This window comes from Lacerta agilis, chromosome 2, assembly GCF_009819535.1.
Source record: "Lacerta agilis isolate rLacAgi1 chromosome 2, rLacAgi1.pri, whole genome shotgun sequence".
Classification (NCBI taxonomy): domain Eukaryota; kingdom Metazoa; phylum Chordata; class Lepidosauria; order Squamata; family Lacertidae; genus Lacerta; species Lacerta agilis.
In genome coordinates, this window is record NC_046313.1 from 11,079,906 (window position 1) to 11,095,049 (window position 15,144).

Here is a 15,144-nt window from a genome sequence, read left to right on the forward strand (position 1 = left end):
CTTGTGTGTTTGCCGCCTGGAGCGGCGGTTGCACTGCAGTGCAACAAAAGGGAGGGGGGCAAAATAAACCCCAATCATTAGTGGTATATAAAGTTACAGGGTTTCCGCTGGATGTTACACAAAGTGCACTGATTGGAAAGAGAGCAGCATGTCCACCCTGAAACCTTTGCAGGCTCAAACAGTATTAAAAAACAGAGGTGGGACGTGTTACTGCCCCATACAGATCACCACGAACACACAATAAAAATGACATGTGGAGGGGCCCTCAAACACTGAAACTCCAGACTGCCAACAGTTATCTCCGGAGTGGGGCAGTAGTGTATTCTGTGGCAGAGGACTAAGAGGCTCTAGGGCTGTAGCCCCAAACCCTGGGAAGGCAGGGGCAGGGAACTTGGCTAGCTCAGCTGGTTAAAGATGGTGCTGATAATGCCAAGGTTGCAGATTTGATCCCCATGTGGAATATTCCATGCGGATCATATTCCTGCATTGCAGGGGGTTGGACTAGATGATCCTCAGGCTCCCTTCCAACTCTACAATTCTATGATCCTAAGTAAGCTCTCCAAATGTTGCTGGACTGCAAAACTCACCACTCCTGGCCACTGGTCCACATCTGGAGAGCCACAAGTGCGTCAACCCAGACTGAGACTAGATTAAAAAAAAACCAGGGGGTGGCGAAACTGGGTCAAATGGATTTCAACAGATAACTAGCTACCCAGGAGACCCTTTCCTGCTCAGAAGGAAGCAATAGAGCACCCCCTGGTTTCCTCCCAAGGCAGTGATCTAAGGGTCCTTTAACCTGACTGTGGAGGGAGGAAAAATCCCAAGAGAAAATGGAGACCCTCCTCTGTGAGGGGGGTTACGACACAGCTTCCCCCTTTTCCAAGCACCCCTGCTTACAATCTCTGCTCCCTGTCGAGGAAAGCAACGGAGGGAGGCAAGAGGTGGGGGGAACGGAGTCAACGCAAGCTGCGAGAACGGACTCCGGAGTGAAGAGGCGCCGAGAGGCTGGCGGTGTTTTTGCATTTCCAGGGAAGCGGTGCAGCTGAATGGACCAGAGTGCGCGCAGTGGGGGAGTAACTTATTCCGTAGCCCCCGCCGCCGCCACCTACCTACCTCTAGAAGCCCCTCTCCCCCGCACTTCGGATCTCTCGCTCCGCATTCCCAGCAGCTTAATCCGGATCAGGACAGGCGCCTCTCTTACCCCGTGCAGCTTCAGTGCGCGCTGCCCGCAGCGACCGAATCCCCCGGCTCATCCCGGCAGCTGGCGGAGAGAATGTGAGCCGGGCGCCCGCCTCCCTTCCCCGGCTGGGGAGGAGCGACCGAAGGGGACTCCCTCCTTCCCTCCCCGCCCCCCGGGCCGGACAACAAGCCCTGCCGCCCCGAGAGCCGGCGTGGGACGCTCTGCAAAAAAGACGGAAGGGGAGAATGAATGGGATTCCCGTCGCCCCGGCTAATCCTGCAGGCGCTAGAAGGGGGCGCCTTTGGTAATTCTCCCCTTCTCAATCTCCTTCCCTCGGAATCGCCAGGTGATCTATTAGTGATCTCCTCTTCCAACTCCACTAGGCAGGAACTGGTTTGAACCAAGCTGTCAGCCACGGGACCCTATCTGCAGCGCTATGGAAGACTGGAGTGTTTCACGGGGCAACTCTGATCAAATGGGGTTAATAAAATCATAAAGAGTAAGTATTTGTGCCGTGCAGAAAATACTCCGCAAGCAACTCTGCTCCTAGGACTCCAATACCCCAATCTCAGCAATATATGAGAAGCAGCCCAGGTATTAGAAACTCATTTCAATATTATAGTTGGGGAACAGTAGCTTAAATAAGACAGTGTAATGTTTTGAGGTTTGAAACCAGAGAGATCCTGGTTTTTCTCAGCTCATATTCTTTTCTATCCACCTGTAATCAGCCCCAGAGGCTATTTTCAGTGCCATTACTTTCGCACTGTAACACGGGCAGTAACTGGAGGTCACTGAACATGTACAAAGCGCTTTCCCTTCACCAGTGCCGAAGACAACCACAGCACTAAAATCTGAGATCAAGGCTATACGCCTCTACAATAAATATAAATATAATAAATATACAATAAATATAAATATGTCTCATTCAACTTCTGAGCAGGCAGTGACTGGAAACAAAGTGGTGTGCTCCCCCCAAAACCTTTGCAGGTGCAAACAATACTGAAAGCGGGATTGTGTGTAACTGCCCCCCCATACCATCACAAGCACAAATCATAATGAATGCACAATAAGAAGGAAATCTGGCAAGACCCTTACATATGGTTCTCAAATTGTACCCTATCCATACAAGATATATCGTTAAATATAAAAAAAATAAAAATGCATTCTCTAGGTTGGGGCCCGGCAACCCTATTTAGAAAAGGTTCTCAGCCTATGGTGCTACTGTGACTATCACCCCTAGCAGTCAAGCACTTTTAAGTCCATTTTACAGATGCGGAACTGATCAGAACAGTAACATGCAAGATGGATGGTTCCAAGTCTGTGCAATGTTTACATGTCATGTGCACAGACTCGGGGGTACAAGAATGAAGTGTGCTTTCAGTTTCAACTTGTGGAGTGCTGGGGGAGGAAATGTGCCTCAGATATTAGAGCTGACAAGCAATAATACTTTGGGGATTTGGAATTCCTAAAAGGACTGGCCCTGCGCAGATGCATTGCTTCCCTTCTCCTTGTGACTAGTTTGAGGAAAAGGAAAGACTGTGGAGGTAAGAAAGAGTTTTGGTTACCGATTCCCCATCTGCAGTCTGAAGAAGTATATGAACCATTCGCAGGTCTACTACCTCCACTGCTGTCTGCATGTAAAAGTCCAGACTTATTTCACATTAGGAAGAGAGAGAGAGAGAGAGAGAGAGAGAGAGAGAGAGAGAGAGAGAGAGAGAGAGAGAGAGAGACGGGCACCTTTCTTTTAGCAGGCAAATTGCTTAAGGTATTTGTGCTACACGGAGAGTTAAGTGACTTGAGTTAGCAAATCACTTAAAAAAAAAGTGAAAACAAAATTGTTCATCAATTCAAACCCTAAAAGGTGGGGAGGGGGGGGGGAGAGAGAGAGAACCCTTTCAGTGTAAACATTTTCACCTGAATGTGATTGGCAGGTGGGCTTCAAAGGACCATTGCACAAGCACCAATCATTTCACTGGAACCAGCTGTTGGAGCATTACTGAAAAGAGGAACAGGAGGCAACTCAGATGCAAAGCTGGGCTAGCCATGTGTGCTCTGCAACAGGTGCAACCAGAACAGGGTGACTGGAAGAAACCCAGCTCCTTACTGAATATACACCCCAAAAAAGTGTGGCAGGGAGGAGGAGGAGGAGAGGGCAGCCGCAATCTTTGGTGTAAGAAGACGGCACACTGCGCACCATAGAGAGGGAGAGAGAGTCGCACCATAGAGAGGGAGAGAGAGTCCCCCCCTCCATCTGTGAAATGTTGGGAGGATGTTTGCAGTCCTTGGGGCAAGATATGTTTGTGACATGTGGCACTGTAGCAACAATCTCGTGAGGCATCTTCCATGCACCTAGGAGAGACACTTAATACGCATGGAACAGCTAATCCACACCACATCGGATCTGCATAAGCACAGCAGGCTCCTCCCCCTTTGCTGATATCTCATTACTGGGGATTTCACAAACATCCAAAGCTCCCAAAGGATTTCTTATCCCAAGTGAAGGTTGGGTGAGTGGGGGCCATAGAGCCACACTTTTCCAAACTGATTGACTTCCCTGCTCCCTGCTGCCAAAACCTTTTAGCAGCATAAGCATTCTGTGTGTAGAAATTAAACAGGTGAAACTTATCCTGTCCCTTCTGATAGATGCCAGGAAGAGATTAACCTGGAACATTTCTACCTTTTAGACAGCTGTTAAAGGCGTTGAAGCCCTGCCAGGAATAAAAATATTAATGAATGTAATTTCGCTCCACAGGTGACCGGTGTGCAAGGCAGGCAATTGGGGGCAGATGGGCAGCTCCATCCTCTCTGTTGGTACCTCGGAGTGTATAAAACAGTGTTTCTTAAACTTAGGTCCCCAGTTGTTGTTGGACTACAGCTCCCATCATCCCCAGTTTCAGAAACACGGGTCTAAAACATGCACAGGGAACCTGTTGGACTCCAACTCACATCAGCCTCAGCAAGCATGGCCAGCGCCCAGGGGTGATGGGATCTGTAGTTCAACAAACATCTGGAGGGCCACAGCTTACCCATCCATGAGCTTACTTGCACGGATTTTTTTATTTATTTAAGGTATGCAGATTACCCAATTACCAGTTGCATGTAGATATCTATTGCCAGTTGCCCTGGGAGTAGAGCAGGGGGAAAGGATCCTCTGGCCAAAGGAACAAGGACTGCTGTGGCAGTTAAGGAGCTATATCTGAGGGGAAAGGCCACAGCTTAGTGGTAGAGCATCTGCTTTGCATTCTGAAGGTCTCAGGTTCATTCCCCAGCATCTCCAGATAAGGACTCCATCCTAAAGTCCCAGAAAACTGCTGCCAGTCAGTGTAGAAAATACTGAGCGAGAGGGACCAATGGTCTAACTCTGCATAAAGCGGCTTCTTCTATTCCTACCCAAGCAAGAAGACCAACGAGGAAAGGCCAGAAGAGCTGCAGATGGGTATAAAGGCCAGTTTGTTCTAGTCTTGCCATTTTTTACTTTGTAAGCTTGAAGGCAGGGTTTTTTTCTCTCTCTCTCTGTATGCTATTTTGGGAGAAAGTATCTGGTATGAAAAGCAGGATAAAAACATAATTAAATCTCATGATTGGGCACTTGATCAGCCAGGAAAGATATAGCCAATCAACTGGTCCAATAATGGTCAAGAATTTAAAGTATTGTTCTTGTTCTAATAAATGTTAATGCTTAATCACCAACAGACACTTGTAATAACTTGCAATGGTTTGTTGCAATTTTTTAAAACTTAAACAGGATTAAGGTAAGGGTTTGTTTTTCAAAAAAAAAAAGTGAGCCATTTGATTGACCTTCTCTTTGTCTTTCATCCTGGAACACTAGTTTCACATTTTATAAAAAAAATAAAACAAAGCAAAAGAAAAGAAATTATCATTTCCCAAGAAATTATCATTTCAACACAGCCTTCAAGATGTTACGCAACGTAGCAGCAGCAAGCCAATTCTGCAAACATCATGTATTCATAGAATATTGATAATACTGGGCTGGTCAACTGAACAGCATGCCAACCCTAATATATCTGGCCTTGCTCATGCCAGCATCTGTTTCATCTTAAAAGTCAGGAGTTGAATCCAGGAAATGTGCTTCCCAAGATGAGTGAATTATCCACAGAACGTAGCTGAGGCATTGTTGCAGCCCCTCTTTCATGCATCCCATTTACACACATACTGGGGGCTCCCAAAGACCACTGCTCAATAACTCAAGGGTGGTGGTGCTGATGTCATTGTAACATAAGGTACTTGCTGCCCTGTGGATAATGATTCTGGGTGAGGTCGCTTCCAGACTCTGAAACAGAGGTGGAGAAACTGTGGCCCTAAATCAGGGGTAGGCAACCTAAGGCCCATGGGCCAGATGCGGCCCAATCTCCTTCTAAATCCGGCCTGTGGATGGTCCAGGAATCAGCATGTTTTTAGATGAGTTGAATGTGTCCTTTTATTTAAAATGCATCTCTGGGTTATTTGTGGGGCATAGGAATTTGTTCACCCCCCCCCAAAAAAAAATATAGTCCGGCCCACCACATGGTCTGAGGGACGGTGGACTGGCCCACGGCTGAAAAAGGTTGCTGACCCCTGCCCTAAATGGACCCCAACTCCTTCCAACCCCAACCAGCATGGTCAATGGTCAGGGATTATGAGAGTCGTGGTTCAACGACAACAAAATCCTTCTTCACCACTGCTCTTAAGGGATGCAAGCAATGAAGGCAGGAGGGAGAACAGAAGAGTTTTGAGATGCTGCTGGTGACAAGCTTGGAAGTGAGATTGGACGGGCCAGAAGGTTAATTCATCTTGGAAAAACTTTTCATCTTTGGGGAGAGCCAAGAGCGATTTTGAGAAAGTCTGTTTTTTCTGTGCAAAGAGTACCGAAGTCTGTGTGCTCTGGTACTCTCCGGAATAAAGCAACTATATTCCCAGGAGGGGGAGGAGGTTAGAAGAAGCTGGGGGGAAAGTCACTAAAACAGAGCACCAAAGATTTTTTGGCTAGTCATGCCCCAGGACATCCTGATCCTCGCCCACCTTCAGCGTAAGGTTATTTGGGACCAAACTTCATGTAACTGAAAAGATCCATGGTTAGATTTTTCTGTCCTGTTTATTTTTACTTAATGCAGCTGTGCGGAGGGGAGGCACTTGAAATTTTATCCCTGCTTAAATCAGCCCCCTCTCCCCAAATCCTAGCCCAAAGCTGCTATTAGATGATATCTGATTCCCCCCTCCCCCCCCCTTTTGCAGGGACCAATTAGCATTTTGCTAGGGAGATTTAGATGGAGGAAATTGGCAGGAAGAAACAGTGCTCAGTTGTGGGTTATTTGCTTCATGTGCAGCCTGGCCCACAGGGTTCCACCTGGGACTATTTTGACCAGGGGAAGCAAGTGACAACAGAGAAAATGAAGGAGAGCTCCTTGGCTTTTGCCAACAGGGGTGTTACACAGTGTTGGAAACTCAGATATATAATCTAATCACCAAATGACACCTTTAACCTAGGCTGCGGTCACCACAATGGAATATCTAGGCGCTGTCGTCGTCACACCCCCCCCAGCAGTGGTTGTTGTTGTTGTTTTCATTTCTATTACCACTGTATACAGGGGCATAGCAAGGGGGGGGCGCGACCGCCCCAGGTTCCATAATGGAGGGGGTGACAAATTATCAAGGAACAATTTGATATTTTTTTTGAAAATGCCAGCTCCGAAGGTCTTGTCTTACTATACTAGGGATTATATAGCTATATATGAAATTTCATGCATATCAGTTAATATTTTGACCCTGCTCCACCAAAATAGCTGTTTACTTGGCTGTTTTCCTATGTCGTGAAATTTCAGTTCAGTGGAGCACTTACTGTTCCCAACCCTAACCCTGTGGAAAGCCATCTAATTAGACTTTAATTTGATTTTGAGATGTTTTTAGGTGGTAATTTAATTATTGTTTGATTTTATACCACTGTTATGTATCTGATGGTAGCCACCCTGAGCCCGACTTCGGACGGGGAGGGTGGAATATAAATAAAAGTTTATTATTATTATTTCTTGTTATTATTCCTTTGTAAGAAAATATGAAATAACATAAAACCATTTTTGCAGGGGAGGGGGGATCAATGGGGGGGTTGACAAGAAATTTTCCACCCCGGGTACCACCTGACCTTCCCGGGGGGGGGGTGACAAAAAATTTTTTGCCCCCGGGTACCAATTTACCTTGCTACGCCCCTGACTGTATATTTTAAAGAACATATTTCAAAGCCATTTACAACACATTAAAACATCAAATAAAACAATCCAGAATAAAACTAATTCAAGCTTCAAGGAAAGTATTTCAGATCCTTCTCTAAGTGACATTTTGTTCCTCCCAAGTTGCCAGCCTGGCACCCAGAGATCTCCACATGGTCACTATTGGACCCACATCAGTTGCAAAACGCACCTGGCACCTGGCTAATTTCAAACACTGGTCTTAAAAGCAATGTCTTAAAAATCAAGCCAATATAAATTCAAAAAAAAAAATACATATTGCAGGCCATTTTCACTGTGAGGTTATTAGAGGCATGTCAATTTCATTCTCAGGCAGGAATTCAGGACAAACAGGAAGCCCAGCAGGGTGGGCGCCTTGCAGCCTAATTTCATGTCACACAGAACCCGACTGCACGTGGACAGCTAGCAGGAGAGAAAACAATACAAAAGGGGATGGAGAGAGAAGCAAAGGGGGGCACCCAACTCACATTTGACTCTTTCGCTACTTACCACAGGCTCTGGCAGCCCTCAAAGGAGGGAATGTGGGCCTCAACAGGAAAAAAAGGAGAGTTTTTCCACCCCTGAGTTAAATGCTGACCTCTCACAGTGAAGACTCATCAATGGGGCTCTTAATAATTGAGGTCTTAAGTGGCCTACTTAACACACTAAAGTAAACAGCAGGCAGGTGTGGTTTTCTGCATCAGGTGCGCATCAGGTTGGCAGTTCGAATCCCCACGACGGTGAGAGCTCCCGTTGCTTGGTTCCAGCTCCTACCCACCTAGCAGTTCGAAAGCATGTCAAAGGGCAAGTAGATAAATAGGTGCCGCTCCAGCAGGAAGGTAAATGGCGTTTCCGTGCGCTGCTCTGGTTCACCAGAAGCGGCTCTGTCATGCTGGCCACACGACCCGGAAGCTGTACGCCGGCTCCCTCGGCCAGTAACGCGAGATGAGTGCCGCAACCCCAGAGTCGGACACGACTGGACCTAATCCCTTTACCTTTATGGATGTGTCATGGGGAGCCCCCAGTGTATGCGTGGTTTAAATACAAAGGGGGTGGGGAGGCTCCCATCCTTTTAACAGCACAGCATGGGCCAAATGTGTGATGGGTTGTATTTCTGGATTTCATGCATTTGTGCCTTTAAGGATAGAGGTATCCGGAGTGTAAGTTACCAGTGCTGCTGCTTTTCCAGTCCCTGTGCTGCAGTGACAAGGGAAGCGGCCCTTGCAAGAATCCTCTTTTGCAAGCATTTCTTAAAAACCAGGGGTCTAGGAAATCTGGATATTACAACCAGATTATTCAGGAGGAGGAGGAAAAAATGTAAACCTTGGGAAGCTCAGGGGTGGGGGAAGTATGTCAGAACAGGCCAAAGCTCAAGAAGAACAGAATGGCCAGAGATCCTTGGTTTTGTTCTTGATGGCCTATCTAATTTTAAAGACATGGCCACTGCAAGCTTTGGGGCTGCTCTGGATTCAAGTTTACCCCTTAGCCTGAATTCCTTTAAAACCAAGTGCTTTAGGGGACAGCTAGATGGTCTGGAATAGGCAGAGACAGGCTAGCTTTCGGCAGATTTTCTGTGGCATGGTGTAAGGGAAGGCGATGGTGATGAGCAATATTTGAAAGGGAAAGCAAGATTGTAAGTAGGAATGTTATCCCACACATCTAAAGCCAGGCCAAATGGTCAAATCTGGATTTCAAAAGGTGGGTTTCCACATTCCGGTTTGAAATTTTAGTCCCTGCTCCCACCAAAAAAACCCCATCATGCCAGCTCAATTACAGTAAAACTTGGCTGGAAATAATGCGGTAAAATTTCGTGTAGCACTAAGGAGATTGTTCTATCAGCGCAAGCTTTTCTGCCTGCCCGATGCAAGCTTACTCTCCAGGTGGCACAATAGGTCAGTGCATCTGACTGTTAACCAGAAGGTCAGTGGTACGAGCCCAGGCCTGGGGCAGGATTCCTGCATTGAAGAGGGTTGGACTAGATGATTCTCGGGGGTCCCTTCCAACTCTACGATTCTTTGAGTCTTATGGCTCTATAACTATCTCCCCTCTCCTCCCCTGCACACTGTTCTGAGGGATTTCCTAACCCTCCTGAATGGATTTAGAGGACACAGCGGGAAGAGGGACGAACCCCACTGCACTAGCGGGAATCCTTATGCAGGCTTCTGCTAGCAGAACAAGGTAGTTGAAAACCTCACTAGCGGGAGAGGCGGAAGCATAAAAAGGATTAGAACGACCCTTTTGTGAAATCGCTTTGAGATATTTGATGGGAAGCAGTTCACAAACGAAAGTAAATAAAAGTCGAAAAATAAACCATCAACAATCCATCTTGGCAAAGCGACAAGAGCAACGATGTGGAGAAGGTGTTTCGTTGGATTGTTTGGAGTTTCCTTGACGTGGGTGGGGGAGCTCAGTTTGCAACTGGGAGATCCTGGGTTCAAATCAGTGCAGAGCACAAAGAAGCAGCCTCAACCTGACATACCTCTCAAGGTTATTGTGAAGGTAAAGACCATCAGGGGAGTCCTCCAGGACTACAGCTCTCATCATCCCTGGCCACTGGCCATACTGGCCGAGGCTGATGGGAACTGGAGTCCGACTACATGCGAAGGGCACTCCCTAAGTGGCAGGTGTGGAAGATAATTCATTAAAAAGTTTACCTTCTCCACGTTGCAGAGCTAAGCAACTCTACCATTTGCTGATACTGCTGCAAGGGAATTTGCTGCCCTGCACAGCAGGATCCTGACTCTCTAAACCTTAAGGGGGACTCAGCCTGGGACAGACGGCCCTCCTCCTGTTGCTTCTCATTTCCCAAGTATAAAGGCATCACTGCCTGGACATCCGCCATTCCAGACAGTGATGTCTGGAGAGCACCCACTATCCCAGCAAGGACATACAAGGGCTGTGGCTCCCCCTGCAGGCAGCTGCCTGGCAACACAGGAAGGAAACCCACTTTTTCCTTATTCTTGTACGTACTTTTAATACATAAAAGGCTGAACTGGACCCCCAGCTCCTTAACCAGGTTGCTGAAGAGCTGCAGAACAGTGAGCGCAATCTGCAGTGGGAGAAGTAGCAGGCGTGACAGTTTAACCCAATTCAAAACACTTTACCTTGCAATGTGGCAAGTGTGCATTCTAGGAGGGGGAGTGTTGGGGGGGGGAGAAGGGGGGAATGTCAACCAAGAAATGGGTTAATGGCCCACCTGCTGCTTCTCTGCTGCAAACCTTGCTCCCTTTGCCAGCACTTCCTGGAATTAAAGCTTTAGGTATAGTCTAGCAGGGTTTCAGCCTACTGATTACAGGCTGCAGACCTAATCTCTCTCTCTCTCTCTAACACTCTATCCAGATGTGATTTTGGAAGGAAGGTAGATGGGATCAAAATAAACCCCCAAGTCACTCTAAAGGGTCTCTTGCCTTCCCTGCAATCATGCAGTACAGCTTTCAGAGAGGTAGCAGTGCCAGGTTCTTGCAGCAAAAACCACCTAAAAGCTTGTGGCACCTTCAAAGACTAATAAATTCAGGTTAATTCTAAATTGCAGGTATGTGTATGACCCAGTACTATGTCTTCTCTACCAGCACTATTATAGGACCCAGCAATGTCCTCTACAACACCAGGAGTTCGTTTGTCTGCACATCTTTCAACAAGATATATGTCGTCATCTGTCAACAAAGTCCTTCTACAGGCCCATTTCTACGCAAAAGTTTAAATGGCAATATTGAGAAACCAGTGGAGGAATATTTCAACTTCCCAGGCCACTCTGTATCTGACCATAAGGGGGCCATACTGGAACAAAGGAACTTCAAAGGAAGACTGCAGCATGAAACTGCTGAATTGTAATTCCTCAAGAGGTTCCGTGCTATCGCTAGCGGATTGAATCAACACAATCACACTGCTTACGTTAATTGGCTTACCAATGCCAGGATGTCTGTGCTATCGTCACATCTGCCTGCCTGTTTGTTTTGTGAATGGCCACTATTAAGGATGTAATCATCACCATCTGTACCCTCTGCAGCATTTCATTTCCTTCTGACCGCAATGATTGCAATTATACGCACCCATATTCCTGCAGCTCGGAATAACACTTCATGCATCTGATTAAGTGGATTGTAGTCCAAGAAAGCTTATTCCATTAAAAAGAAAAATAGCCTTTAGGGAGCCAGTAGCCAGTACAGCTTCTCATCTCTCTCTCTCTCTCTCTCCAGCAGAGGTCACTCCAACATAGGCAAAGAGACCAAATGACTAAACACACCATCACCAGCTGAGAATACCTGCCTCCCTCCATGCAGGAATGGGAATGGGGTCACTGCAAAAGAGCCTGATTACTGCTCTTTAACACATACACGAGTCCTGGTTCCTAACGAATGACCTGAGCACAATCACTGATCTTCAGATCCCCCCCCCCCCCCCGATGGAGACGAGAACTCTCCACAAGGCAGCAAATCGTTACTAGGCATGCTCACGTGCTACTTCGTATCATAAAGGCCAGGGACACATGCAGTGAAGAGGAGGCTGCATGTACAGCAGGGACAGGGAACCGGAGGCCTTCCATCAGCCCCAGCCAGTGTGGCCAATGGTCAGGGATGATGGGAGTTGTAGTCCAGCAGCATCTGGTGGGGGGGGACAGCATCCCCATTCCTGGCATACAAGTTGAGGTGGTATGATAGGCAAAAGATTCCCCCAGGGTCCCTTCCTGCTCTACAATTCTATGATGCACCACTCACGCGGTGGATCTGATCTCCTCAACCCACATACATTAAAGGCTACGTTCCTTCACGAGAGCCAGTGTGGTGTAGTGGTTAAGAGCGGTGGACTCGTAATCTGGTGAACCGGGTTTGCATCTCCGCTCCTCCACATGCAGCTGCTGGGTGACCTTGGGCCAGTCACACTTCTTTGAAGTCTCTCAGCCCCACTCACCTCACAGAGTGTTTGTTGTGGGGGAAGAAGGGAAAGGAGAACGTTAGCCGCTTTGAGACTCCTTCGGGTAGTGATAAAGCGGGATATTAAATCCAAACTCCTCCTCTTCTTCTCCTTCTCCTATTTGTGGTACTAACCTGTCATTACAGTGGTACCTCGGTTTAACAACAGTCTGGTTTAAGAACGATTTGGTTTACAAACTCAGCAAAACCGGAAATAAGTGTCCCGGTTTGAGAACTTTACCTTGGTCTAAGAACGGAATCTGAACGGTAGAAGGGCACCGGTGGCGGGAGGCCTCATTAGGGAAAGCACGCCTTGGTTTATGAATGGTTTCGGTTTAAGAACGGACTTCTGCAATGGATTAAGTTCGTAAAACGGGGTAGTACTATATTATTATTTTTTACTTGCCTGACAAGACAAACTGAAACACTAGCAAACTTCCAAAGTCAGCAAAACTCCCAAGCGAGGCTAGTGAGTCCCAATTTCCCTACAGAACCTGACTCCCAACAATTTGCTGAAGCCCACCTGCAGCCTACCCATTTTTCTGCTGCAGCAGTGAGTGGGCAGAGGCAGGAGACCACTGACCGAGTGGCAAGATGCTCTGGAGTGCATGTAAACAATTGATGAGCCAGTCGTCCTCCACCCCCGCCCCCCCGCACTGGCAGAAGCATGATACTTAATCTCAGGGTCATGGGTGTGAGCCCCACGTTGGGCAAAATATTCCTGCACTGCCGCAGTTCGGACTAGATGACCCTTGTGGTCCCTTCCAACTCTGCAATGCTATGATTTGAGATATGTTGTGATTTTTAAAAAAATATATTTATTAAATTTTTCAAAAGAAAAGCAACAATAAAACAAACAAATACAAAACAATGCAACCGTAAAAAAGAAAACAAACCTACATTTAAAAACAAAGAAAAAGAAAAACATATTATAATCACTAACTTCTATCCTTTACATTGTATCTTGACTTCCTCTCATCTCCACTTCTTGCGTTCCTTGTCAATCATCTTTAGTAACTTCTTACCATCATTAAATATCTTACTTTACTCTAAAAAAATCATTAATCTTATCCAATATCTTAACTCATTTCTCAGTTCCCACACACTTAACCAAATTTTAAATCTACAGTCTATCTTTTCTTCCAAATTATATCTAATTTTCAATCATACAATAATTTTTAAGATACAATTTAAATTTCTTCCACTCTTGTGATTTAAGATCTCTTGTGATTTAAGGAGATGTGGTGCTGCAGCCTCCTTAAGTGAGCCATTCGAAGCATGGGCTTAAAGCAGGCTGGGATCTGTGTTCAGATCTCCCCTGGAGGCTGATCCATTTGGCTTGCCCACCAACCCCAGCGTGGCCCCCAGCCAGCCCTCACCTGACTGCCTTCAGAACATGGCGCTGATAAAGCTAAGGTTGCAGCTTCGATTCCCGTATGGGGCAGCTGCATATTCCTGCATTGCAGGGTTTGGAGTAGATGACCCCCAGGGTCCCTTCAACTCTATGATACAACCTGCCATGGGCTCTCTGGCGCCACCTACAGTTGATCTCCCTGCCTTCCACCCTACCAGTCCCTAACGGGCACCAGCCACCACTTATCTCCAGGGCTAACGTAACCCCTCCTTCACCCTCATCTGTGAGCCCTGGGTGCCTCACCTGGCATTCCCAGGGGCCAGGTGTCCAGGTCAAAGCCCCTTTCTCTGGTGGGGGCAGAGGAAGAGAAGAAGGAAAGTAGGAGGAGTTATACAAACAGTCCTACCCGAGCCTGTACCTCCTGGGCCGGAAGCAGCCACGGCCTTACCGTGTTGAAACCTGCGAAGAGGCCCACGGCCGGCTGCGCCTCCATAGGGAACGACAGGAAGGGCTTGAGATCGAGGGGTTGCTGCATCATGGCAGGTGGTGGGCGCAGGATGGCCGGGATTGGGCCCGCCCGGCTCAGGCTGCCTAGGCAAGGAGAGACAAGGGGGAAACATCAACAGTTTGCCCTGTGGTGTGGGCGATGCAGAGGGTCAGGGTAAAGGGCAAAGGAAAAGAGGCTAGGACCAAATTATTTTAAACTTGCACAAATTTTACAAACGAAAAGGACTTTCTCAAAGAGACTTGCGAAGTATAAAAAAATAACAATGCAGTAACAACAATCCCTGAAAGCAGCAGCAAGGAATGCAAATGAAAGCTTAGGCTGAACAAGAGCAAAAATGAATGGTTGAAGATTTAAATCAAGCTATTATCAGCAAAGAGTACAATAACTGGTTGTTGCACATATCAATATCTTAAATTTAAAAACATCCAAATTCCCAGACAAGGCCTCACATTTCAAATCTGCAGAAAACTCATCTCAGACTATGCGTTTCAGATCCAAGTATTTTTAATTTGGGGAGTGGGGTTGGACTTGAGAAATATTTTCAAGTTAAACACAGATTTTGAAGGGTTTTGGTGGGAGGTTTTTTTATGTTCCTTCGCAGCATAGATGAGATTGGCCCATTTTATTCTCACGCACCACAATCTTGCAAAGTATGTCAAGACGGGGGGGGGGGGGCTTCCACATGTCAGTTTACTGTGGACTCGGTGCAGCTCATATTCAGCACACAAACATACAAATCCTGTATAAACAGCAACTCCAGATTAAACGGGTAGAATATAGGATGGCATTTTGACGAGGACGAGGTTGTGTGTGGACACTGCAGAAATTGCGTGCCCAATCAGCACCAAGTCCACAGTAAATTTGCTGTGGGAAAACACTCAGAGAGAGATTCATACTTTTTGAACCCTGGGTCTACCCAAGCGAGCTTCATACTTTTTGAACCCTGGGTCTACCCAAAGCTGTGCAACATACTG

The 15,144-nt window shown here is 46.9% G+C and overlaps 1 protein-coding gene across 6 annotated transcripts in view; it reads right to left on the reverse strand.

The window, feature by feature from the left end:
• The window catches only part of ZNF385A (zinc finger protein 385A), a 180,982-nt gene that overhangs the window by 62,542 nt on the left and 103,296 nt on the right, over positions 1-15,144 (reverse strand). For 3 of the 6 annotated variants that reach the window (XM_033138554.1, XM_033138552.1, XM_033138555.1), the window contains exon 2: positions 14,069-14,253. In XM_033138554.1, coding sequence (XP_032994445.1) covers positions 14,069-14,253 — 185 coding nt within the window. Of the gene's footprint in view, positions 1-1,201; positions 1,269-14,068; positions 14,254-15,144 lie in introns of those variants that run through there. The other 3 variants (XM_033138553.1, XM_033138556.1, XM_033138558.1) reach the window with 3 other exon arrangements.